The 27,516-nt window shown below is 44.7% G+C and overlaps 1 protein-coding gene across 2 annotated transcripts in view; it reads right to left on the bottom strand.

Annotated features, from left to right (window-relative positions):
• Window positions 1-27,516, bottom strand: part of LOC147418699 (uncharacterized) — a 126,599-nt gene that overhangs the window by 23,871 nt on the left and 75,212 nt on the right. For both annotated transcript variants that reach the window (XM_086506420.1, XM_086506419.1), the window contains exons 3-4: window positions 21,846-21,939; window positions 21,641-21,721 (exon numbers count right to left, since the gene is read on the bottom strand). In XM_086506420.1, the coding sequence (XP_086362546.1) occupies window positions 21,641-21,721; window positions 21,846-21,939 (175 nt within the window). The remainder of the gene's footprint in view (window positions 1-21,640; window positions 21,722-21,845; window positions 21,940-27,516) is intronic.

The raw sequence follows: 27,516 nt of genomic DNA, 5'->3' as shown, positions 1-27,516 counted from the left end.
TCTTCTGGCACATCACCCACGAAGGGTCTTAGAAGACTCACGTGAAACGCATTATGAATCTTCAACGTATCAGGCAATTTCAGCCTGTAAGCCACATCGCTGATCTTGTCAAGCACTTGAAAAGGCCCATAGTAACGCATGCTGAGCTTAGGAAACAGCCGTTCCTTGCCCTTCATCTTCTTTAATCTTGCCTTTTCGAACCTTAAGAGAATCCAATCACCACGTGATAGTAGCAATTCACGACGGTGACGATCAGCAGCCTTTTTCTGTTTTGCCTAAGTCTTCTCCAAGGCAACTTTAATCTTCTTATACATCTCATCCATGTTCTCAACATATCGATCTGCCTCAAAGATCTTGTCCTTTGTGTGCAAAATGGGAGGAACCTTTTTGCCGCCTTCAACAATTTCAAAAGGTGCTTTGCCAGTAGACGAATGCACTGTATTATTGTACGCATACTCAAGCATAGGCAAATACTGTTCCCACTTGCCCTTATTATCTGACACATAGCATTTCAGCAGATCTAAGACAGTAGAATTGGCCTCTTCTGACTGTCCATCAGTTTGTGGATGAAACGAAGACGAGAACTTGAGCGTAGTACCCATGTTCTCAAACAATCCTCTCCAGAACAAACTGGTCATGCGAGGATCACGATCACTGATAATCGATTGTGGCATACCATGGTACTTAAACACATTGTACATGAACAAGCGTGCCATCTGATCAGATTTTATCTTCTTCCTGACAGGGATAAAATGGGCCTGCTTGCTGAACCTGCAGATAATGGTCCATATACCATCATTCCCTGTTGGTGTCCTTGGAAGATCAAAGATAAAGTCCATAGCAATGCTTTCCCATGGCTTATCCGGAATCGGCAGTGGTTGTAACAACCTTGGTGCCTTTTGCCTGTCAAACTTGACCTTTTGGCAAACTATGCATGCTCGCACAAAGGCATCCACATCTCTCCTCAAGGTAGGCCAATAGAAGAACGTCTCTACCGCCTTAACTGTTGCATCAATGCCACGATGCCCTGCATACGGTGGGACATGACTCTCTTCCATGACCTTATGTCGCAGTGGCCTCGTGACACAAAGTCTGCCATGCATCATGATAAAACCATCTCTGAGGAGGTAGTGCTCGTGATGTTGCCCCTCTTGTAACTGTTCAAAGATCCTTGCAAAATCTTCATCAGCAGTATACTGTTCCTTCATGTCATCTAACTCATGATGATAAGGAATTGACACAGCTCAAATTTGTGGCTTTCTTGATAACGCATCAGCCACAACATTCTTCTTGCCTTCCACATGCATAATCTGGAAGTGGAACATGGAAAGAATGTTTGCCCATCGCATATGCTTTTCGGATAACTTAGACTGTGTCAAGAAGTATCGCAAGGTCTGATGATCTGTTTGGACAACAAAATCAGCACCTAAGAGGTAGTGCTTCCAACTAGAAAGCGCATGAATAACGGCCAAGAGTTCTTTCTCATAGACTTGCATAGTCCTCTCTGGCCCTTGCAAAATTCGGCTTTCATAGGCTACTACCCGTCCATCTTGCATTAGCACTGCTCCGATGCTACTACCACACGCGTCACACTGGACCACAAATGACTTCCTGAGATCTGGCAAAACAATAACTGGATCTGAAGTCAACTTTTCCTTTAAGAGACTAAAAGCTGAAATCTCTTTTTGGGTCCATCTGAAAGTGACCTCTTTCTTTTGCAATGCGTGAAGAGGCGATGCTATCTCTGCAAAATTTCTGATAAACCTTCTATAGTAGGAACACAATCCCAAGAAGCTTCTGACATCGTGCACAGTCTTCAAGTCTGGCCATGTCTTGATAGCTTCGACCTTTGCGGGATCCATTCTTACACCATCCTTTGAGACTATGTGGCCCAGAAAGTGGATCTCTTCAAGGAAGAATTCACTTTTCTTAGGATTGACAAGCAACCTGTGACTGCGCAGCTCTTCGAATACAATGGTCAAGTGACGCCTATGCTCCTCTTCATTCTTCGAATACACAATCATGTCATCGAAGAATGTTCCAACAAACTGTTGATGCGAGCGGAAAATCCGGTCCATCATTCTGTTGAACGTGGCTGGAGCATTTGTTAGCCCAAACGGCATCACTAGAAACTCATAAAGACCAAATGTCGTTCTAAACGCAGTCTTGTGCACATCCTCTGGGCTTATACGAATCTGATGGTACCCACTCTTCAGGTCTATCCTGCTGAAAATTGCAGCACCCTCTAAACGATCGAGAATATCATCAATGCGAGGAATAGGAAACCTATTCTTGATGGTATTCTTATTCAACGCACGGTAATCAATACACATGCGCCATGAGCCATCCTTCTTCTGCACTAGGAGCACTGGGGAGCAAAAGGGTGAAGAACTAGGCTGAATCAGCCCCTTCTCTAATAACTCCTCAACCTGGCCCATAATCTCTTTCTGCTGCGCCGCACTAACCCTGTAGGGAGGTCTATTTGGTGGGCTACACCCTGGCACCAAATCTATCCGATGGTCCTCAGGTCTCTCTAGCGGCAATTGCGACGGTAATGAATCAGAAAAACAGTCACTAAACTTTTGCAAAAATGCTGACCTTTCTTTATCTAACACAGATAAATTTGACTGATCCCTATCTGAGACATCACGTGCAAAAATCAAGTACACAGAAAGATGATTCTTTATTACAAAAGTGATAGCAGAAGCAGATACAATAGGGACTGACTCTCCTTTAAGCTTTACATCCAAGATGTGAGTTTTGCCCCTATGCTGTACAGTGATCTTTTTGTTGTAGGCATCCAAGACTCCATGCACTCGGAACATACGACTGAATATGCAGACGCAGTTTTCCAATGATGGGAGTAACACACTCTGAGTGGCCAGGACATGCCAACCCTGCCTCTGCTGTGTACCCCATCTCTTCAGCTTTGATGCCGAGCTTCATAGCTAACTCTGGTGAGATAAAGTTGGCTTTGGCACCTGGATCAAAGAAGATGAGTGCCGTCTGATCCCTAACTTTACCCCATGCCCTGCATAACTCACTGGCATCTGTGCTGGGTCTGTCACCCACCATGTCTGGCACTAAACCTGCTGTGGGTTTAAGCTTCTTGCCTTTCTGGTCTTCTTTATCCTCTGAGTCAGCTGGCCTTTTCCTTTGTGGACAATTGATAGAAATATGACCAGGCTGCTCGCATATAAAGCATTTGTTCTCAGCCATTAGGATCTTCTTTTCCTCGAGCGACTTGCGCACAAAAGGCTTCCTTTTCTGTTTCTTTGCCTGCGCTCCAGAAGTCCCAGCTGAATCCTTGTCCTTGGTGGCCTTTTCTGACCCCTGTGACGCATCAGGAGCCGTCTTCACAAAGGGCTTCTTCGCTGAATTTTTCTTTTGCTGCCCTCCTTTATCACTGCTCGGAAATCCACTGTCCTCTCCTTTCAACAGGGCAAGACCAGTGTTCGCAACTTCCATAAGCTGAGTAAGGGTAGCCACTCTATTCTTTGTACAGTAATCGCGAAGCCCTTTAGGCAACCCACAACAATACTTCTCTATCTGCTCTGTCAGTGGCACAAATCTGTAGGAGGTCACTGAGAGTAATGCTTTACAAAACCTCCTATTGTACTCCAGCAAGCTCTTGCACGAAGCTGCCGTAAGCTGGTGCCAATCTGTCAAGACATCGGCTTCAAATTCATTTGATAGCCAAGCAAATGCAAACATTTGCTTGAAGTAAACCCAAGTGGCGGGTGCCTGTCCTTGCATTAACAATGTCGTCCACTAGGTAAGCGCATTGTCCTTTAAGAAAGTGGCAGCTTTCCTGACCTTCGAGGCCTCTGTAAAATTCCCTCCCGCATAAGCTGTATCAAACTGCTGGAGGAAAGTGAGTGCCTTTGTCTTGTCCTCGAAACCACTGAAGGTACTGAACTTTACTGCTGCACCACCTTCTTTGTAAGCCTTTGGCTTCTCTAGTGCCCCCAAGTTGTCATACGGGATGGTCTGCAACATGGGCACTGTACTAGGCATGATCGGCACGTGTTGGCCATTCACTTTTTGCGTCAGAGGTGCGATATCTGGCTGCTGTCCAGAAAAACCAGCCATGCCAAAATGACCCTGTGGCACCCCAAACTTGCCCTGGTTGCCGTGGAAACCTTGCTGCATGCCGATAGTACCATACATGGGGTTTGGCATGATGCCTTGCATACCCCCGAACACTGTTCCTGGCATGTACGGCTGACTTCCAGACGCATAACCAGCCATACTTTGGAACACTGATCCACCCCCGAAATACCCAGGATGTACCGTGGGTGGTGGAAAAACTGAGTGCATAGCCTGGTATCCAGCTCCCTGTCCATTCAAGACAGCATGCTGGCTCTGAAAGGTGGCGGGCTGAACTGGCATAACCTGTGGAATAGGCGTTCTAGCCACCTGTTCAAGCACGGGAGGAACCTGCTTTGGAGCCCCCGACTCCGCAACATGCGAGTGTTCCCTTTCCTCCTGCGCCTCATGAAGTACCTGGGCTTGAGCTTCAACAAGCTCCGTATGCGGCGTAGGTTGCCTATTTTGATGTTGCACTGGTGGCGCTTGCAAGAATTCCATAAACCTCGGATTCTGCACCAGCTGCGAAAAGACATTCACCGCGGCAACTAACTGAGTCTTAAACGCATCATCCTCGAGTTGCGCTGTCATAAAGCCCTGTACTACTGGAGGGACATTCACGTTGACAGGAGGTACAGACTGACGTGGCCGTGAGCTCTCGCCAATCTCAAAAACCATAGGAATCTCCTGCCTGTCCTTTGGAGAGGAACCCTCTTCCATAATTCCCTTCCCCTTGTCGGCCATAGTGTAATCCCCGCGTTCTTGGGCTGTGTGTCTTTACCCTGAACAATCCAGGCTCACTCTTTGAGGAAAAAGTGATTGATATCCCGGCAATGGAACCATGAAACCGGCCCGTAGGGCGGTAGGCGTTGGCTTTCACCCGAAATTCTTTACTTTATACACACACACAGAGCACTTTGCAAAGAGAACCTGCGACGGGAGTTAACACTTGAATACACACACGGCTCGACAGCTAGAATGCTCCGAGCAGACGCCGACAACCTGTAGGCCCCAAAATTGGCGCCCCTTTCGGTATTTCTTTATTCTTTAAGAAGGTAAATTACAAGGTAAGGTCCTGGGAATCCTTCACGTGTATCCACCTAGATACCATTTGATTTGGCCAAATTTCGGCAGCATAACAGCCCCAAAACTTGCGCGAAACCAATTCCCCTGCTGGAACTCGCTTGCACTGTCGTATACCCTCTGATTCCTGTCCAAAAACAGTAAATTCAGCACGCTGTATTTACTGGTTTTTGCCCTGTTTTCAGCCCCAAACAGTCCCCTAACTGTCCTTTGCCAGTGGGGCACGATTCCCAATGATCCTGGCGTCCGTATGGCTGAAAAACAGTCAAATTACAGCGCATACACAGCGCTGATTTTGCACCTGTACGGTGAGGTTATGACCCTCACCAGTGCCTGCTTTGGAGCAGCAGTTAGCTACCCCTGTTCCTGCTCAAGGAGGCTCTTGTCTCAGCACAAAAGCATGAACCCACACAACTGTACATCAGTCAAATGAGTAGCCCTCTTGTGGGGCATCACATAACTGCACGTAGGGGAGAAAGAGAGCAGTATGTAGCGTGCGGGGCATCACTCCCGTCACCATACTGTGCATAGAGGGCAAGGTAAGCATTCCATAGCTTCTGTACCTGTTACAATCCGCCTGTGGCTGAAAATGGCGCCCCCTTTGATGATATGCAGCTCGTTTTTGCCTCCCAGAGTGGCAGAATCGCTCACAAGCTGACACGTCGCCCAGTTTCCGAGTTTGGGCTTTCCCTGCTAAAAATATCTCAACTGGTGCGTCAGTTGACTTCGCGGCAGAGTTGTAAAGTGTTCCCCTAGTCATACCGAAGGTAATGACGCGAACACATTTCGTGGCCCAAAATAGCAGTTCCCTAAATTTTAGGAGATGCTTCCGTTGGGCTCCCACTGGTCTTCTGACCATCTATCCTCATTGGGACCGCATCCAAAAATGCAATGTGGCCCAACTGTCGGATACTTTTTGTTGGAAGTCCCACCTTGACTTTACGCCTTAATTGAGTTCACTTCCTAGTATCCACCAACTTGCTAAGTGCGACGGGGGGACCTATATGATCTTGCTCTGAGCCTAGACATCCTCTTACCATACGAATTCCAGTGCCGACCACTTCCCGTCTGCGGGTGAATCTACCGTTCACATTGGCCATACAATGTCCGACCGTTTGCTACTTCAAGAAGAGGGTCTTAAACAAATAAAATAAACCCCATTGGAAAAAAACCAACAACCAAGGTTAGCAGTTGCCACATCTCTGTGACATGGTTAATAACTGCCACGTCCTCGTGACAGCTAATGTCATAAAAACTAATATCTAATTCTCCCAAATGATTTTCTCATGTTAAACTGATCATTCAATATGGGGAGGTACCAGGGGTGTAAAAGCTAAAATATTGGTAAGGCTATGAGACCGGTCTTAGCAAGGATCCAAAGGAGGGAAAATAGTGATCCAAACCAAAGGGGGACAGTCTGCAAAAGAGCAATTTGCATCAATGGAGCTTAAAAGACCTAAGGTTCAACTCCATTAAGACTTCCATAGGATAAGGTTCCAAAAATTGATTAAAAAGTCTATTGGTCCTAGGAAAATTGGATGGTTATGGGAAGATTAAAAAGTCTTCCCACATCCCTAGGAAGGACGGGGCGAGCCCTAAAGGTAGGGGAAGAGAGAGAAATACACACACACTCCCAAGCTCCCCCTTTACGCAAAGGGAATACTGGACACATGACAAGCTCCTAGCCCAGATGCCCCAATCTCCCCTCAAATCTTATTGGATGGCCATAGAAATGGACCAATGAGAATTAGGCTAGAGTAAAATTAGTCTAATCAATTTAAAAATGCTTGATAAAAGAACCAATAGAATTTAAGCTCCCTAGAAGACTATTCGACAATCTACCAAGGGATCCAATGAGCATCCAGCAGCCCAATGGCTTGCTTGATTCCTATTGGCCAGAAGAGTAAAAGGTCCAATGAGCTATGCTATTAGAGTGATTATGTGAGGAGAATACTTCTTTCTCGTAAGATACATCTTCATCCTCTCAATCTTTCCTCATTCCCTGCTAGCTCTCACCATCTTTGAAGGGGTGTGAGGTCTTGGGACTGAGGCTAGGCCCACTAGGTGTGCTTTTCAAGCATAATTTGGTGCATGAAGCTTCCATCTTCATTGCACCAACGAGTTTTGTCAAGGAACACAAAGATTGTATTGTACAAAAGTTTCCTTTGATGGGAGAATCTATAATACAAAGCCTCTTTGGAGGGGGGACAGGCTCCATGTAAATCCGGCCCTCAACTGTTGTCAATTGTTCTATTTCTCTCTCTTTTCAAGCATTGTCTATGCCAAACTAGCTAGGTGTAAATTCCTATGTTGCTTTCTCCAATTAAGTACTCTCTCTATGCTCATTAGGAACTTGTTCTTAATGAAATGCTCACTATGTTATCATTTTCCGCTACACACAAGTTACTAGTGCATTCAATGTTACATTGTTATCAGAGCTATTGGTTTCTCTTTTCTTGCTCAAGAAGAGAGGTCCTCAAGCTTGCTACAAATGGTTGGTGTTGTTGTGTCGCTACAGAATCTTGACTTGGGCTGTCCAAGTTTGTTACAAGTACCCCATGGGCAGCAAGAACCCTCAGCAACCTCAAATTTTCCAAACCCTGGCGTTTTCACCTCCATCCAACACTTGTAGTTTTCGGCCTAAGTTCCCAGATCCACCAGTGTTTTCAGCATTTACTAGTAGCTCAGCCTGGTCAACATCCCACCACAGATCAGCCCTAGCGTTCGCATTTCTAGCGTTAGCATCAAATTCCAGCCCTAGCGTTTTCACATCAGCAGATGACATTAGATTTCAGCCCATACCCTGGTCAAATTGCAGATCCAAACACGGTTCCATTAGTGTTTTCCATTTTCAGCCTTAAGCCTCTCAGATCCAAGCATCCACTCCAAGATCCCATCAGCATCTCAACATCTAGATCCATGGTATCAACATTTGTGCAATCTAAAGCAAATCAGTGGGGGACTCTTGGAGGGAGGTTTAGGACCCCATTTGGTGTTAGTCTTCTTTCTCTATCTATCACTCACAGTATTCATTCTCTCCTCTCTCTCTCTCTTTGTATATCGTACATCTCTCTCTCATTAAGTACCTTGTGTACGTATTGAGCACTCATCCTGAGCTATAACCATCAATCACTTCCATTGCACCTAACAAGTATATTTAATATTTGATTTATGGGATACCATTTAAAATAGTTCTTCACTTGAAGGGGGGCTTCTTAGGCTAAATGCATTCTGATTTCATTATATTATTCAAAGTGCAGGTATAAAAGGCCTATACACAGTAGAGAGCGGTAATAATTTAATTACTTGTTAATTTCAACACAAAGGATTGAGAAGAAGAGAGAACACAGATGCGTCTAGCAACTAGACTGTCATTGCGAACATGAAGACCGACACCCTATAGGCACCAAAGATTGGCACCCCTTTTGGTATTTCTTTATTCAATTCACCGGGAAGCTTCTAAAATGCAAGGGAATGCATCCTAAGCTTGTACTTTTGACATATAGAGACTTTGGTGCCGTTATGCTATCAAAATGTGGTCAAAAACCTGCAATTTCTGCCCTTGACAGGTTTGGATAGCCTGCTGTAATTTTCTGTTTTGGTCACTGACAGGTGCCCAAACTCTTGTATAACCACCCCAAGGCTTCCGCGAGGCTTCCTTGGTGTTATCTTGCAGTTTAGGTGCGAAACCCTAAACCTACAAATAGACACAGCAAGCTGTAATTCTCTGTTGTGGACCGTTTTGAGCGGAGCAAACATGCCTATGAGTGTCTCAGGGGCTCCCGCACACAATGGGACACTTCCCTTTTGATTTGGATAAGTTTTCACACGAAAAAACTCTCTTGTTTCGCAATCTGTCGCATTTGAATTGTGCGTATCCGGTGGGGGATTAGCAATTGGCTAATCTCGCAATTAGCTAATCCGGTTCCTATTCAGAAGGCTATGCCTTGGCAAACATGCATAAAACCCACAAGACTTGTACATAGCCATCTGAGGAGCCCAACTAGTGGGGCATTACCATATGTGTAAGGGGGAGAGAGATGCATGAGAGCGGAATCATCGCGCTACATGAGACAAGGGTGAAGGCAAGCTTTCCATTAAAGCTACAGAACCTGAAAATCCATTCACAATACTGAAAATCAGCCCCCACTCTCATATTGGGCGCCCCCCATCTAGGAGAGAGCTTCTCGAGTGTGTGTTGGCCTGTAGGTTGCTCTTCTTTTCACATGTGTCCACTATGCGCCTTATGGTTCGGTTTCCTAACCCCTCCCAACTTATAAAGTTCTTAGTGACTTGCCAAGTTGTCCAAATTCCATTTAGGTGCCCACATGCTTCCATACTCATCAGAATTCAGTGCTAACTGGCCCAACCAATCACCGAGTCACTGACCTAGATTCCCGATGTCAGAAACCTATTCGGCTACAACAGTTTCACATTAGCCATGCAATGTTCACTTGCACCTTTTCAACGGTTCCGGGGGAAACAAGCAAAAGAAAATTTTAAAAAAATACGTAATAAATATTTAGAGAAGGCAACAAGAAAAATACACCTTCTGGTGACACACCCCACCCTTGAAATACTGCAAGCGACCTTGCTTGCATGCCAATAATACATGTTGATATCTCCTGATATCACATACACTCTATGATAGGAATCAATGATATACTTCCAGAAATGTAGCATTGGCCGATTAACAATCCCCTCAACCTCGCTCACACATATATCAAACATAAAAGTGTTCTGGTGTACTCTCAAGTACAAACTTCAACACTCAAATTTTACATGAAACGAGTAGATAACAATTGCTTGACTACTTTGAGCATTATGAACCATGCTCTTACATTGCCCCATAGAGCCACATCAAGTCAGTGTGGGTTCCATTTGAAAGGCTTCAAGATATAGTTGCAATAACTGGCACATCATCAACAAAGGGAATTAGAAGGTTGACATAGAAAGCATTATGTATTTTCCAACCTTCTGGTAGCTTTAACCTATAAGCTGCAGCCTACATCGCTAATCTTATCCAAAATCTCAAAAGGACCATAATATCACATACTGAGCCTTGGAAACAAACATTCCTTGCCTTTCCTTTTCCTTAACCTTGCCTTTCCAAAGCGCAAAAGTACCCAATCACCAAGTGAAAATACAAGTTCACAACGGTGACATCAACAACTTTCTTTTGCTTAGTCCGAGTCTTCTCAAGAGCTATCTTTATCTTCCTGCTTGCACATACTTGTTTGCCTCAAATATCTTGTCCTTAGTCTGCAAAATGGGTGGGAATTTCTTTCCTCCTTCCACTATCTCAAATGGTGCCTTGCCTGTTGATGTATGCACAGTGTTATTGTAAGCATATTCAACCAATGGTAGATGGTGTTCCCAAGTTGCCTTGTGCTCTGACACATAACATTTTGAGCAGATCTAGGACAATAGAATTTGCCTCTTCTAATTGACCAACAATTTTGTGGATGTAACAAAGATGAGAACTTTAGCGTCGTGCCTTTGTTCTTAAACAATGCTTTCCAAAAAAGACTCCTCATACGTGGATCCTTGTCACTGACAATTGATTGAGGGATCCCATGATACTTAAAGATATTGCTCATAAACAATGTAATCATATGTTTGGGCTTTAGCTTCTTCCTGACAGGACTGCAATGAACCTCCTTACTGGACCTACAAATGATAGTCCAAATCCCATCATTGCCCATTTGCGTTCTTGGAAGATCAAAGATAAAGTCTGTGGCTAATCTTTCCCATGGCCTATGAGTGGTTGCAACAATCTTGGTTGCTTTTGCTTGTCAAATTTGACTTTTTGGCATACCAAGCAATGAGCATGATCTTACAAATGTGTCTGTAAAGAGAAGGCACCGCGTGCCGATGGAAAAGAACAGACTCAACAAACTTTAGGCGCTTCAAAACAACCGAATTGAAAGAGAGACACTTCCCATGAGACACGGAGCCCTCAACCGCTTTCACGGTCGCATCAATTTCACAATGCCAACATCTGGTGGAGCGTGACTTTTTATTAAAACCTTTGGCCGCAACTATTTAGTAACGCATAACTTTCCATGTAGCTAAGTAGTTGAGCTCTTAACAACCTGTCCTCTTCTTGAAGAGTCGAAGGAACTTTCTCTGTGCCATGTGAGGAAGGTCCCTCTTCAAATACCTTGTCTCTCTTCTCTGCCATAATAATGTGCTCTATGTTCAGCAATCCACGTCACACTTTTTGAAGAAAAAGTGATTATCCCGGCAATGGAACCATATAATCTGCCTCTACACACTAGAGGGCGGTACTAATCCAATTAACTGTTAATTTTCACAGAGAGGATTGAGAAGAAGAGAGAACACAGATCCGTCGAACAACTAGATTGTCACTGCGCGCACGAAGACCGACACCCTGTGGGCCCCAAAGACTGGCGCCCCTTTCGGTATTTCTTTATTCAATTGGTAATAGATAATTGGAACACTTATATCAAAGTCTCAACTGCGCACACGAAGACTGAAACGAACGAGGAGATAGGATCTCCCGGCCACACAGACCGCCTACAGATGCGCGTCGGACAAACCACCCGACCATAGCCACCATCCGACAGCTCCCCCGTGCTGGGGCCAGCGTCCGAGGACATAGGCGTGCACCTGTAAGACCGAGCGTCCCATACCACCCGGCCTCGCCTCCTCGAGGTGACCTCGCGCACTCCTAGCCTCGCGGGCTAACCACTGGCACTCTGCCAGTGGGGTTGATAGCTGTAAATGAGGCCTTGGCCTCCCTTTTATAATAATGGCCAGCGTTCACACTACGTCTGCCCGGACACTGGACGCCCATCCCGACGGCATCTGGGCTAGATCCCCTCTCCCGTGAGCGGGACATAACATACTTCCCCCCTTAAGAACCATTGATGTCCTCATCAATGAAGTGGGGCTACTGAGCCTTCAAAGCTCTACCAGGTTCCCAAGTAGCAAACCTTTTAGATTGGCCCTTCTATTTAATTAAGTACTCGTCATAAGCCTTTCGACGCGAATGACGGGTACGATGATCTAAAACTGCTTGTGGTTCTCGAGGAATATACTCAGTTTGCATATCTTGCCATAAATTTTCCTCGATAGGCACCACAACGTCGGCTTCGCCTAATTTCTCTTTAAGGCGATTGACATGAAACACTGGATGTACAGTAACATCCGAAGGAAGAGCCAAGTTTGTAGGCAACTTGGCCAATTTTCTTTGTGATCAAGAAGGGACCACAATATCTAGCTGAAAGCTTATAATGCTTTCCTGTTCGCATAGTCTTGGAATCCTTGGGTGTCTTGAGATAGACCCAGTGTCCCACTTCTAGAGTCCTTGGAGATCTCTTTTGATTAGCATAAGTAGTGACTCGATCACGAGCCGTTCTCATACTATCCTTAGCCAATTCGAGCATCTCCTGCATGTCATACAAGAAATCACGAGCTTGGCGTTCCTTGACTTTCTCTAAGTCAATTGGGGATTTAGGCTCAAATCCATACATCAGCATGAACGGGCTAAATCCAGTAGCAGAATGCTTGCTACTATTATAGGCAAACTCTAATTGTGCAAGATACCTTTCCCAATCAGATTGCCTGTGAGAGACATAGGCTCTCAACATGTCTTCTAATTCTAATTCATCCTCTCAGTTTGTCCGTCCGACTCAAGATGGTCAGAAGACGACATACTCAACTTCGTCTGAAGATGAGCAAACACATCTCGCCAAAATCGACCAGTGAACTTAGTATCTCGATCACTGACGATGTCCACTGGGAGACCATACAACTTATAAAGCTGATCGACAAATAAAACCGCCAACTCATGGCTTTTTACTGTCGACTTCGTTGGTATAAACTTCGCCATTTTTGTGAGTCTATCGACCACAACCCAAATAGCGTCATTGCCCCGACTAGTATTAGGCAAACCAACGATGAAATCCATGGAAATACTCTGCCACTTGGCATCTGGGATTTCCAATGGGTGTAGCAGGCCAGCTTTTCTAAGGCGCTCTGCCTTATTGACCTGACACTGAGCGCATCTCTTCACATAGCTCTCTATGTAAGAGCGCATTCTTGGCCAATAGAAATATCGCTTGACCAAAGCCAAAGTTCTTTGGATGCCTGGGTGCCCAGCGCTAGGAACATCGTGGCATTCGCACAAAATCCTTTGTCGAATCTCATCGATTTCCGACACGCAGACTTTACCATTTCTAAACAATAGTCCACCTCTAATGGAATATTGTCGTTGTCTCGTCTCTCCAGCACGACTCACTTGGGTCTCCGGACCACCCAAGCCTGTATGCGAGTCATGCCCCGCTTCGACCTCGTTCCATATCTTGCCGAAATGGCTATCGGAACGACATAGCCCTCGGAGAGAGAGATAGAAATCCGTCGAGATTTTAGCCATAGACAGGGCATTAACCTCAGGAATTCTGTTGAGCGCATCAGCAACTCGATTGCTAGATCCTTTCCTATAACGGATCTCGAAGTCAAACTCTTGCATAAGCTCAACCCATCTAGCCTTCCGGCCTCTGAGATCACCCTGATCACAGATATAACACAAGGAATGATGATCTGTCCATGCAACAAACGTAGAGCCATACAAGTAGTGCCGCCATTTCCTCAGGGCATGGACTACAACATAAAGCTCCTTCTCGTACGTTGGATAACGCATCTCGGCGTCAGAAAGCTTCTTACTTTCAAACGCGACAGGACGTCCATCTTGGTATAACGCCGCACCAATAGCATAATCACTAGCATCCGTTTCAACCACAAACGGTTTGCTAGGATCCACAATGTGTAATATTGGCGCAGTAGTCACCAACTGCTTTAGTGTCCGAAAGCTCTCGTCGAGACGCTCATTCCAGACAACAGGGGGATTACCTTTACGACGAGGACTCGAGGTCTTCGGCCCTTTCACCCCTCCTTTTAAAAGTTGCGTAAGCGGAGCAGCAACTTTAGAGTAATCCTTGATAAACTTGCGAAAGAATCCAATAAAGCCTAAAAAGGACTTTACTTGGCGTACATTCTTCAGAATGGGCCAATTTCGCACTTTATCTAACTTTTTAGGGTCGACACGAATTCCATTGCGAGTAATGATGTGACCCAAGTACAGAAGCTCTTTCTTAAAGAATTCACACTTCGAAGTCTTAGCGTAAAGCTTCTCAGTTCTCAGTACTTCGAGAACAGTGGGTATATGCACTAGGTGCTCAGACAAACTTCAACTGTAGATGAAGATATCATCGAGAAATACAACAACGAAGTTGCCCAAAAATGGTCTCAGCAGATCATTTATCATCTGCTGGAACGTAGCTGGTGCATTGGTCAAACCAAAAGGCAAGACCAAAAACTCGTAGTGACCATAACGCGTATGGAAGCCTGTCTTAGGAACATCTTCCAATTTGATCTGTATCTGATGATAGCCTGATCGCAGGTCTATCTTCGTAAAATACAACGCTCCATGGAGCCGATCTATCAGATCGTCCATGCGCGGGAGCGGATACTTGTTCTTGACAGTGAGTTTATTCAACCCCTTGTAATCCACGCAGAAGCGCATAGTGTTATCCTTCTTTCGAGAAAGTAGCACTGGCGCTCCCCAGGGGGATTTACTAGGCCGAACAAAAACCCTGTCGAGATAATCCTTCAGCTGTCGCTGAATCTCGTCCTCCTCGGTTTTACTGAACCGATAGGGTTGCTTTGAGAAGAGCTGACTACCAGCCACTAACTCAATGCCATGATCTACTCCTCTCGAAGACGGCAAGCCAGGAGGTAGATCATTAGGAAAAACATCCTTGAAATCAGTCATGATTTCTCGGATAAGGTTGGATTCGTCGGAATCCCGAAGTTCAGCAAAAGAACATGAAACATTTTTACGAAATTCAGTGACAGAACTACCAAGCACTAATGAATCAAACCAAGCAGATGGTATACATTGATGAAAGTCAACATCAGAAGACTTTATTTCTTTATACATTTCCAAAGCAGTAACAACTGGTATTGCAAAACCATTATTTACAGACTTCTGATTACAAAGAGACACAGATACATGAGGTATGTTCTGCTTAACAAAAACAAGAGAGTGATGTACATAGTCTATATACAATGAGTCTTGTTTATCATAAAACCATGGAATTCCTAAAATAACATCTGCTCTGTCCAAGCGCATGATGTGGAAATCCAGGTTCTCTTTGTAATCAGCCAGCTCGAGCGACAAATCTGGAACCATCCGATTCCATACATCCGCATCGACGCCACGAGCCATCTTCACGCGATACTCATGGTCACTGTCCTGTGTCCGCAGGTTCAGTTTCTGCACCAATTTTGCATCCACAAAATTGTGTGAGCTTCCATTATCAAGGAGTACAGTCACGTCGTGACCATTGATCTTCCCGGGGAAACGGAGAAGATCGTGCTTACCAAACACTTTGGTGCTAAAAGTGCGAATTGTGCATGAACTGTGCGCTAAATGATGGATTTCAACTTGAACAACATCAGAGTTACCTGAGATCTCGTGAATTTGAACCTAAGGACGGCCTTGCGGTTTCTGCGTCTTCTTCTTTTTAGGGCAATCCTTAATTTGGTGACCCGTCTGGCCACATCCGAAGCAAGCCCCTTCTTCATTGTATCAGCAACTGAAGCATTTCTGGCTTTCTTCTTATCTCGGCGGTGATTTGGATTTATGCTGGAATCGAGGTCGCTTCCTCGAAGCACCTCCGCCGGATTGATGGTCTGCAATTCTTTTCTTCTCATAATTCGCTCCATTTATCAAATGGAACGTCCTGGCTTTTGCCACTGCATCCTCAACATCAGTCGGGGCTTTATCCTTAATCAAGGCCCAACGGTAATCTTCATGTAATCCCAGCAAGTACATGTGCACGGCGTGTGTAGAATCCACCTTGCAGAAGGTGATCGCCTCATTGAAAGCTGCCGTATACTTATCAAAAGACAGAGTTTTCATCGAAAGACTCTGCAGTTTAGCGTAAGCTTTCAAAGGGTCCATTTTAGCGAAATCCTTCTTGAATTTCATGCAAAAATCTAGCCCACGTCGTAGGCTTTTCTGTCATATCACGCCACCAGGTAAGCGCCTTACTGCGCAGATAAAGAGGAATCGTCTGAATCCTCCGTTCATCATACTCCCCATGGAGATCAAAGTATGTGGTCCACTGGTGCAGCCAGTTATTTACAGCCAATTCCGTACACTCCTTCTCTTCACCTGAGAAATTTGTAGTTTTATACGGAATTGTGGCAGTCGGACCACCCTGCGAACGCCCAAAAGCAGCAATCTGCGTCCGCAAATGCTGGAGATGGGTTTCGCCCTCGAAAATACGCGCAGTCGTCGACTGAGCCATATTTTCGAGAGTAGAAAGGCGGGAACTGAGCCCCGTACGACCCCTTTGAGAGAGGCCAAGCGAAGGTTCGTCTGAAGATTCGCGTTTTCCAAAGCGGTAACACATTGGTCGAAGCTCTGGAAAGTGCTCGTAATCCATGTGTAGAGAGCATGCGTGAATGGAATTTGAATGTTACCTGGCGCGTCGTCACGCTGCACATCCGAGCTGGAGGAATCCATGGCAAAGGGCGTGAAAAACCGGATTTTCACGCAAAACCAAGCCTTGTTTGCACTTTTCGATCGCGAAAAGTTGAGGTCACGAAGAGCTCCACGCGTCGGCGTGAGCGCCTAAAGGTGAGCAAGTGATGGCGGGAGCGCGAGCAGGTGAGAGAGAGTAGGCTATGGAGATGAGCAGAAGAACCAAGTTTGAGGTTTCTGTAAACTCTGCAGGGTTGTGTAAGTGAGTTTGTAATAAACCAAAGGTTTCAAACTATATTTTTAGAAGGTCCTGGCCATTTAAAAAAAAAGGCCACTTGATAATTAAAAGGATAACTCACTAGCAGCGTAAAAAAACTCCCAACGCTGGCTGGAAAAAAAAAAACGAGCGCCCATATGGCTGCAAGCGACGCGTGGAGAGAAACAAAAAATATCGCCCCCTGCCAGGCGTGTGGGTATGCGTGCCCAGCACACGCCAGAGGCCACCTTGGAGCCAGCGCTTGGGAAAAGAAAATCCACGCTGAAAAAAAAACCCAGCAGCGCTACTCCCTCTCCGAGCCTCCTCCTCACGCTTCCCTCCTCCTCACGTAAAAAAACTCCCAATGCTGGCTGGAAAAACAAAACGAGCGCCCATATGGCTGCAAGCGACGCGTGGAGAGAAGAAAAAAATATCGCCCCCTGCCAAGCGTGTGGGTATGCGTGCCCAGCACACGCTAGAGGTGTTAGGTGCAGCGGAATGAATGTTGTATTTTCTCAAGATTAGTGATCTTTATTGCTCAAGGTTCCTTTTAGTTCTTTAGGGAAAGAGAGAGCTTTTCGTCTTGTAGAGTGTTGTGGTCACGAACAAAGTGAGTGGATTGTGCGTGCAAGTGAATGAGACTGAGAGAAGGAGAGAGAAGAGATACGACACCCGAGAGGTTGTAAAACCCTCCTCCGAAGGCCCCACTCTCGTCCGCGAGAGTGGTCTATTCTTTGATTGCACAAAGGTGTACAATGCGTATGCAATGGACTATGCAACTTGGTCTATGCCGATGACGACGACGGTGACGACGACGACGATGACGATGGCTGAAATCTGGGATCTTCTTGATGCTGAATTTCTGGGACTGTTTCGGTGGCTGAAAATGACTGTTTTGAGCTGTGTTCTTATGGCTGAAAATGGGGAATCATCTGCAACCAATCTGAGGGCTGATTTGCTACTGTGTAACTGCTGAAAACTGCGTATATCTGTGGCGGTTAGAGGCTGAAACTGAAAACGCTGATGTGCCTTTGCTGCTAGCCAAAAATGCTAGGGCTGTTCTGGGACCAAAAGCAAAAACGCTACTGCCTGATGAGGCTTGCAAAAACGCCCATGCTGATCTGGGAAAAACACTAGCAAAGCCAGACTGTGATGGCGATCCTGAGAACCTGCTGTCGCTAGGAGGCTGAGAGGTGATGGCGATGGCTTGATGTGGAAAACGCCAGGGATGGAAACTTGCCCGCGATGATGGAGGTCCAAAACCGCTGGGGGTGCTGAGGGGGGTACTGCTGAGAAGTTGCCTGTTGAGCGGGAAGCTCCTGCTGCCTCTTCTGTTGTCGAGTGCTAACTTGGGTTTGCTTATATATTAACTTACCCAATTTGCCCTACTGACTACCCAACAAAAGTCACTTAATAAATAAGTGAAAAATGTCAAAAATAGGGAAAATGGGATAAAGTCACTTGAAAAATCCCCTAACTGATGCTAATGGATTCTGATGGGAATTCTGATGGTCATGCTGTGTGCAACCGGCGGATATGCATCTATGCTAAGTGACTGGGCATGCACGGTCTACGAATAGACTCACAAAAGTGCCAAATCACTCCTAAATCTAGACTTGATCGGACTGACTGAACACTGCTGTGGTGTAGCTTGTCCACGGACACATAGGGTTGGGATGTGTCACGTGACAAGAGGCCACCTTGGAGCCAGCGCTTGGGAAAAGAAAATCCACGCTGAAAAAAAAAACCAGCAGCGCTGCTCCCTCTCCGAGCCTCCTCCTCACGCTTCCCTACAGAGTTGCAACACAGCTCCATGCCAAGCAAGCAAACAGAGAGACTCACGATCTACGAATAGACTCACAAAAGTGCCAAATCACTCCTAAATCTAGACTTGATCGGACTGACTGAACACTGCTGTGGTGTAGCTTGTCCACGGACACATAGGGTTGGGATGTGTCACGTGACAAGAGGCCACCTTGGAGCCAGCGCTTGGGAAAAGAAAATCCACGCTGAAAAAAAAAACCAGCAGCGCTACTCCCTCTCCGAGCCTCCTCCTCACGCTTCCCTACAGAGTTGCAACACAGCTCCATGCCAAGCAAGCAAACAGAGAGAGGTATCTCTCTCTCTCTCTCTCTCTCTCTCTCTCTCTCTCTCTCTCTTTTTGTGCTTCGCACAGTGAGAGTTACAGAGAGAGGTAAAAGTATACCATATTCTGAAATAAAATCCAGAACAGCAAATTAATGAGTAATATACTGATTTTCATCGAAAAACCAGTAAAATCAATTAGTAATACTGTGATTTTCCGCATTTCCACTTGCTAAGCTGCTGAATTTTATAAAAAATCAGCAACGCATTAAATTTCACCTGCACACAAGCTTATGAGAAGAAAATAATCAGTTAAACAGATAATTCATAAAAAATGACATAAAACAGTGATTTTCTGACTCGAACCAGTCTGTAAGTGTGCACTCGGTCCTTCATGCAGCCAAGCCGGCTCTGATACCATGAAACGAGCGAGGAGATAGGATCTCCCGGCCACACAGACCACCTACATATGCGCGTCGCACGAACCACCCGACCATAGCCACCATCCGGCAACTCCCCCGTGCTGGGGCCAGCGTCCGAGGACATAGGCGTGCACCTGTAAGACCGAGCGTCCCATACCACCCGGCCTCACCTCCTCGAGGTGACCTCGCGCACTCCTAGCCTTGCGGGCTAACCATTGGCACTCTGCCAGTGGGGTCGATAACTGTAAATGAGGCCTCTCCCTTTTATAATAATGGCCGGCCACACTAGCCGGGTTCACACTACGTCCGCTGGACACTGGACACCCATCCCGACGGCATCTGGGCTAGATTCCCTCTCCCGTGAGCGGGACATAACAAAGACCGACACCCTGTGGGCCCCAAAGATTAGCGCCCCTATCGGTATTTCTTTATTCAATTGGTAATAGATGATCGGAACACTTATATCAAAGTCTCACCAAGCTGTCCAAACCTGTCCCTAGCATTTTAGAAGCTTCCCGGTGAGCTGTAAGTAAATTTCAGTGTGCTATAATTTTCAATTTTGGTCATTGACACGTGCCCAAACTCTTGGTTTTCCACCCTAGGCTTCCCTGGTGTTATCTTCCAATTTAGGTGTGAAACCCTAAACTTGCAAATAAACACAGCAAGCTGTAATTCGCCGTTTTGAGCAAAGCAGCCACGTCAATGTGTGTCTCAAGGGCTCCACACACAATGGGACACTTCTTTTTTTATTTGAACGAGTTTTCACGCAAGAAAAATCTCCGGTTTCCCTATCTGTAGCAAAGGAACTGTGCATACATGTGGGGGATTAGCAATTAGCTAGTCCGGTTCTGTTCAAAAGGCTCTTGCCTTGGCAAACGTGCATAAAACCCACAAAGTTGTACATAGTCGTCTAAGGAGACGAGCTAGTGGGGCATTACCATATGTGTAAGGGGGAGAGATGCACGAGAGTAGAATCATCGCATTGCATGAGACAAGGGAGAAGGCAAGCTTTCCATAAAGGTGTACAACCTGAAAATCCACTCAAAACTGAAAATCAGCCCCCACTCTTATTTGGACGCCCCTAAGCTATGAGAGAGCTTCTGGAGTGTGTTGGCCTGCAGGTTGCTCTCCTACTTACATGTGTCCACTATGCCCCTTATGGTTTAGTTTCCTAACCCCTCCCAACTTATAAAGTTGTCAGTGACTTGCCACGTGGCCGAAATTTCATTTAGGTGCACACATGCTTCCATACTGATTAACTGTTCAGAAGGCTCTTGCCTTGGCAAAACGCGCATAAAACCCACAAAAATGTACATAGTCATCTACGGAGACGAGCTAGTGGGGCATTACCATATGTGTAAGGGGGAGAGATGCACTGGAGCAGAATCATCGCATTACATGAGACAAGGGAGAAGGCAAGCTGTAGAACCTGAAAATCCACTCAAAACTGACAATCAGCCCCCACTCTCATATTTGGGCGGCCCCCAACTAGGAGAGAGCTTTGTTGGCCTGCAGGTTGCACTCCTACTTACATGTGTCCACTATGCCCCTTATGGTTTAATTTCCTAACCCCTCCCAACTTATGAAGTTGTCAGTGACTTGCCGAGTGGCCCAAATTTCATTTAGGTGCACACATGCTTCCATATTGATCAGAATTCAGTGCGCTAACCAGCCCTACAAGTCACTGACTGACTGACCTAGATTCTCGATGTGAGAAACCTGTTTGGCTGCAGCCATTTCACATTGGGCATGCAATGTCCACTTGCACTTTTTCAAGGGTTCCGGGGGGAACATGCAAAAATAAAATAAATAAAAATATGCAATAAATATTTGGAGAAGGCAACAGGAAAAATACACCTCCGGGTGACAACAAGTGCATACCATCCTCAAGAATCAACGCATTCAGACATCATATCAACTGAAAGATTGAAAAGGATCTGGAACCCTAGTCTAGCACTGTCATAGTAGGGTGGGTAGGAATCATCAATCAAACATGTAATGTTGGTATCTTTGCATAACGATTCCGTGACAAAAAAGGATTACAACCCTAGAACTCTCCTATCATACCTTGAAGTTAGAGAGTACAACAAGAAGTACACAAAGAAAAATCCTTCACATAAGTTACCAGCACAAAGCTTGTACTTTTTAGACACTTCACAACAAAAAAGCAATAAAGCCTTTTCTTACCGCAATGCCTTCATCATCATCAGAAAGGGACGTTGAGCTTTCTAAGTCTCCATCTTTTGTGCCAAACAATTTTGAGGAAACCTATTAATTTAGAATAGAATATCAATCTTTCAGTCGCAAAAATCAACCTGAATCCTTATATGTGCAAACGTGTTTCAACCCAGCCTAGAGGGACCATTAATGATAGAAAAAGATCAAAAATTACCTGCGGTGCAAATAAGTAACCTAGTGCTCCGAACACTAAACCTCCCAGGACAAAACCTGCGACAAATTCACCAGCTCCCGAGCCTCTCCTATCCCTGTCAAACATCCAACTTGCTCTTGTGTTTAGATAATCCAAATCATTCTTGCTAAAGCACAAAAAAAAGCTTGTTTAACAAGAAACACAAGGAATCAAATGTTCTTCAAACCACTATTCAAGAGGTGTATAAGATGACCATGTCAATTTGGAAAAAGCTCACACAAAGACTTAAACAAAATCTCTCTCTCTCTCTCTCTCTCTCTCTCTCTCTCTCCCACAAGAGGACTACCAAGTTCAAAAGCTTTTCAATGTCTCAATTGTATACTATAGAGAAACTAGAACTAGAAGCATAGATATGAGGAGTCCTGGCTACAAAAGGGCTGGAAAAGGCAGTTCCCTTGGGAAAACTAATAAAGTTACTTTTTTTCAATCCATCGATTTAGTTTAAAAGCTTGATATCCTATCCTCTATCTCTTCACTTTAAAACCTTTACCCCCAAGTGTGTGGCCCATGGAATTCATAATCTTTTCACTAACAATCCAATTTACCTACCAATCACAAATTTTTTTATTTAACCTTTTTTTTACATAAAGATTTAGTTAAGGCGAAAAGACAAAGTAACACTATGACCTTGCCCTTCAGGCATACCAATAAACACATCCTAAAAATCTAAACCAATTTAAGATACTACAACACTTATATTCCATATGTTGGTATAGTTGTTGTTGCTCCTATAACCAAGTGATCAAATTGCTAGGTCTACCAAGCCTTATTAGTAACTCACAAGAAACGCACCTTTTAAACATCCACTAACTCATTGCCTAGTCATAAAATTTTCGAACACGATGACCTCCTGAACTTCCAAATGCGACGAAGTGAAACCTTGACTGTGTGCTGCAAAAGGGATCGGATCCTCCGTAGAAGAAGAATCTTTTTGAGCTCTGATACCACTCCAAGCGAGAAATCAATGGCAACATACGAACAAAAACTTCAAAATCACTAACTTTACTAGAGAGAGAGAGAGCACAACGGAGTTCCGCGCCTAGAAGCACTAGCTCCAAAGACGGGTGCCCCTTTCGGTATTTCTTTATATTATTGCTCAAAGCAAATTACAATTCCCGAGGGTCCTCCGCTCTCAAACTCTACGTCCGGATGCTCTGCAGAGTGAGGTCCCAAGAGTCCTTATAAACATTACAAGGGATGTCCAAAAGTAGAGCCCCAAAAGCATCTTAGCCCAAAAGCTAGCGCTAGAGACTGTTGGCACGTTTTGCGGAAATTCATACAGGTGCCATGTCAAATAGCGCAAATCACGGACATCCATACAGTCTGCCACGTCAGCAACGCAATTGGCGTGTTCCGTACAGTCACATTTTGTCTGATGAATGATTCGAACTTAGTACATCTAGACATCTGTTAGAAATCAACGAGATTTGGATGTGATGGCTAAGTGAATGAAGTTTGAATGTGAACTGAATGAGATTCTAGTGCATCAAGATGTCTATTTGGATGAGAAGACTGGATACTGTTGTGAGTGCATCAAGAGCTACGGAAGGATGAGATGGTTGCACAGTGATCTAGGTGCATCAAGAGTTCTGAACGAAATGAGATAACTAGACTAAATGATTGAAACACAATGTTCGGTGTGAACTAAGTGTCCGATTTTGTGAACTACATGCTATGTGGATGTACTGTCTTGTGGGGATGGTGTAACGGGGGCAGGCACCACGTGCCAACAAAAAAGAACAGATTGGACAATTTCAAGCACTTCAAATAACAACTGAACTGAAAGAGATGCATGACACGAGACGAGGAGTGGCGGAGTTCCACTCCAAGAGAGCATTGGCCCCAAACGTTGGCACCCCCTTTTGGTATTTCTTTATTATTGTTGACTCACAAAGTTCAACAGCCGGAGAGCACCTCCTCTGCAATATGCGCGCTGAAGAGTGCCAGAGAGAGCCCCCAAGGCTCATATTAAAAGGCCCAAAGCCTAAAAGCATCAAATATGAAAAGCTGACCCCAAAAAAACATTTTCCTAAAATTTCAAGATTTCTCTAAAAATCTGCCGCGAATTTCGGGATGTCTGTATAGGTGAAAGTAATCGTCCGCGATTACAGCACATCTGCAAAACAACTCAAGTTAGCTCAAAATTTCCGAGGGACAATCAATATTCTCATTCCAAATTGGAGCTCTTGATTTCTTGGGTCGTTGGCTTTCCAAAAAGAATCTCATCCGATAAGGAGTATATCCTCATTCTAGATCGGGGCTCTTGATGTCTTGGGTCGTTGGCTTCCTAGAAAAATCTCATCCAATAAGAAATATTCAGTGGTTGGCACATCACAATGCAACATAAATGCTCACATATGCATGTTACAAGACATAGAAACATAAAATTGCCGATGAACACTACCCCCCAAATAACCATCCAGGTCCGGCCCATGAGTTGTTCGACGACTCCCTCATCACTCCTCCCGTAAATAACCTAAAAAGGTATGGGCCATGAGATATAGAGGCCGTTACAACCAACTGCCCCCAAACTGCAACATACATCGTTTAGAGGAGCTTAGACTGTCACAAACTGATGGCGTGGCATGTCCATATCTGTACCCAACTTACAAGGCACCTGTCGACAAGGCCCTAGGTACACTAGGAAAATTAAAGACACTGCAAGTTGTACAAAATTTTTTGCAAAACGCGTTGAGCATGCTGACGTGGCTGTCCATACGAAAACCTCCGCAAAACACGCTGCTATGGTAACGTGGCAAGTTGTACGAATTTTCGTTTGTGCATTGGCTGCTTTTGGAGAGGTTGGTGCTTTTGAGTTGCAAGTTTTCATGTACTGCTTTTCACCTAGGCCATGGAATATAAACATTGATATTTCTCATCTCGAGAGGCTTTACATGGCCTTTTGATACTCGTATTTTTGCTACCGCAAACATAACTCAACCGACGACTATGCCGTTTTTCGCGAGTGGATTTGAAATTCGACAATTGTCGATAATGTATGTCCACAAGTTGGACGAATCACTCAATCCTTTAGCAAGGAGAGAAAGTGTACAGAGGTTGCAGTCAATAATTGGTTTCGCCAATGGACAACTTATGTTGGTTTCCATGAAAGATGATGCAGATGCTTCCTCGGTACTAGAAAGGTGCCGCACTCATTTGGTGTTGTAACATGACAAAAAGACCCGCAACGTGGGTTGATTTCTGTGCTAAGTTCTTTGATCACTTCGCCAGAAAGGATCCATTGAAGGCATACGCTAGGCTTCAGAGCATGTCGATGAAAATAATGTCATTTGACCAATATACTACCGCCTTCAAGGAAGCCCTTTGCCTTACCAATTTGGACTCAGAACATGTTGTCCACATGTATATCCTCGGTCTACCATTGGGCATTACTCAGAGATAAAGCTCCGATAGATATCGAAGATGTTGTGGCTAAGGCCACGATGCTCTACAAGATACGAGAAGAAAGTAATTGTACCCACTCATCGATTGGTAGTCTTTCTAGCAGCTAATATCCAGATTTTTTATGAGCTCATTTCAATTTGAAATTTGTTATTTTAGTGCACATTCCATGAACTTATTGCAAATATGACACCAAAGTGATTCTTAAGTACGCTCTTTTGCGTGAGCGATAGCCACGATGTGACAATCTTCCTTGATAATAAAAACTTATACAGTTTTGTGGACACAAAATTGTTATAAATGTTGCGCCTACAGATGCGGGGTAGTGACTGTGAGTATCACGTGAAGATGGCTCGTGGCGAGGACACTAGGGTATGGAATCAGATGTTCAAGATTTGTCGCTCAAGCTAGCTCATTACAAAGAGAACCTGGATTTCCACATCATGCGCCGGGACAAAGCAGATGTTATTTTAGAAATTCCACGGTTTTATGATAAACAAAATCCATTGTATATAGATTATGTACATCACTCTTGTTTTTTGTTAAACAAGACATGCCTCATATATCTGTTTCGCTTTGTAATCAGATTTCTGTAAATAATGGTTTTGCAATACCAATTATTACTGCTTGGTTTGATTCCTTACTGCTTGATACTTCTGTCACTGAATATCGTAAAAAAGTTTCATGTTCTTCTTTTGAACTTCGGGATACCGATGAATTCGACCTTATTCGAGAAATCATGACTGATTTCAAGGATTTTTTTCTTGATGATCTACCTCCGGGCTTGCCACCTTCGAGAGGAGTAGATCATGGCATTAAGTTGATCGCTAGTAGTCAGCCTTTCTCAAAGCAACCTTACCGGTTTAGTAAAACCGAGGAGGACGAGATTCAACGGCAGCTGAAATTATTTTGACAAGGGTTTTGTTCAACCAAGTAAATCCCCGTGGGAGCGCCTGTGTTGCTTTCTCGAAAGAAGGATAACACTATGCGCTTTTGCATGGATTACAAGGGTATGAACGATTTGATAGATATGCTCCATGGGGGATTGTATCTTACACAGATAGACCTGCGATCAGGCTATCATCAAATACGAATCAAACTGGAAGATGTTTTCAAAACAGGTTTCTAAAAGCGTTATGGTCACTATGAATTTTTGGTCTTGCGTTTTGGTTTGACCAACGCTCCAGCTACGTTTCAGCAGATGATGAATGATCTGCTGAGACCGTTTATAGGCAGCTTTGTTGTTGTATTTCTTGATGAGATCTTGATCTACAGCCGAAGTTTGTCTGAGCATTTAGCAAATATACGTGTTGTTCTCGAAGTACTGAGAATTGAGAAGCTTTATGCTAAGGCTTCTCAATGTGAATTCTTCAAGAAAGAGCTTCTACATTTGGGACATATTATTACTCGCGATGGAATTTGCGTCGACCCGGAAAAATTGGATAAAGTACGAAAATGGCCCATTCTGAAGAATGAGCGCCAAGTAAGTCCTTTCTAGGATTTACAGGATTCTTTCACAAATTTATCAAGGATTACTCCAAAGTTGTTGCTCCGCTTATGCAACTTCTAAAAGGAGTGGGCGGGCCCTCACCGTAAAGGTAAAACCCCTATTGTCTAGAATGAGCGTCTTGACGAGAGCTTTCAAACACTAAAGCACTTTGTGACTACTGCGCCAATATTGCACATTGTGGATCCTAGCAAACCGATGCTAGTGATTATGTCATCGGTGCGTTGTTAATACCAGGATGGACGTCCTATTGTGTTTGAAAGTAAGAAACTTTCTGACACAGAGATGCGTTATCCAACGTATGAGAAGGAGCTTTACGCCGTAGTGCACGCCTTGAGCGAATGGCGGCACTACTTGTTTGTTGCATGGATAGACCATCACTCTTTGTGCTATGTGTTGGATGCAACGGATTGAATGTTTGAACTTTGCTCAAGATGAGTGCTACGAACTGTGCTCAAGGTTCCTTTTGTTCTTATGGAAGGGAGAGCCTTCCGTTCTTAATGAGAATGTGCAATGATCACAAACAAAGTGAATGGACACTGTGCGTGCAAGTGTATGAGACTGAGAGATAGAGAGAGAAGAGAATACGACACCAGAGACGTTGTAAAACCCTCCTCCAAAGGCCCCACCCTCTATGGCGAGAGTGGTCTACTTATGATTGCACAAATCTCTACAATGCTTGGACTTGCCGACGATGTCGACGACAATGAGGACGACGACGAG

This window comes from Adiantum capillus-veneris, chromosome 29 (assembly GCF_014529385.1).
Source record: "Adiantum capillus-veneris isolate H3 chromosome 29, ASM1452938v2, whole genome shotgun sequence".
NCBI lineage: Eukaryota > Viridiplantae > Streptophyta > Polypodiopsida > Polypodiales > Pteridaceae > Adiantum > Adiantum capillus-veneris.
This window is presented reverse-complemented; position numbering and strand designations above follow the sequence as displayed.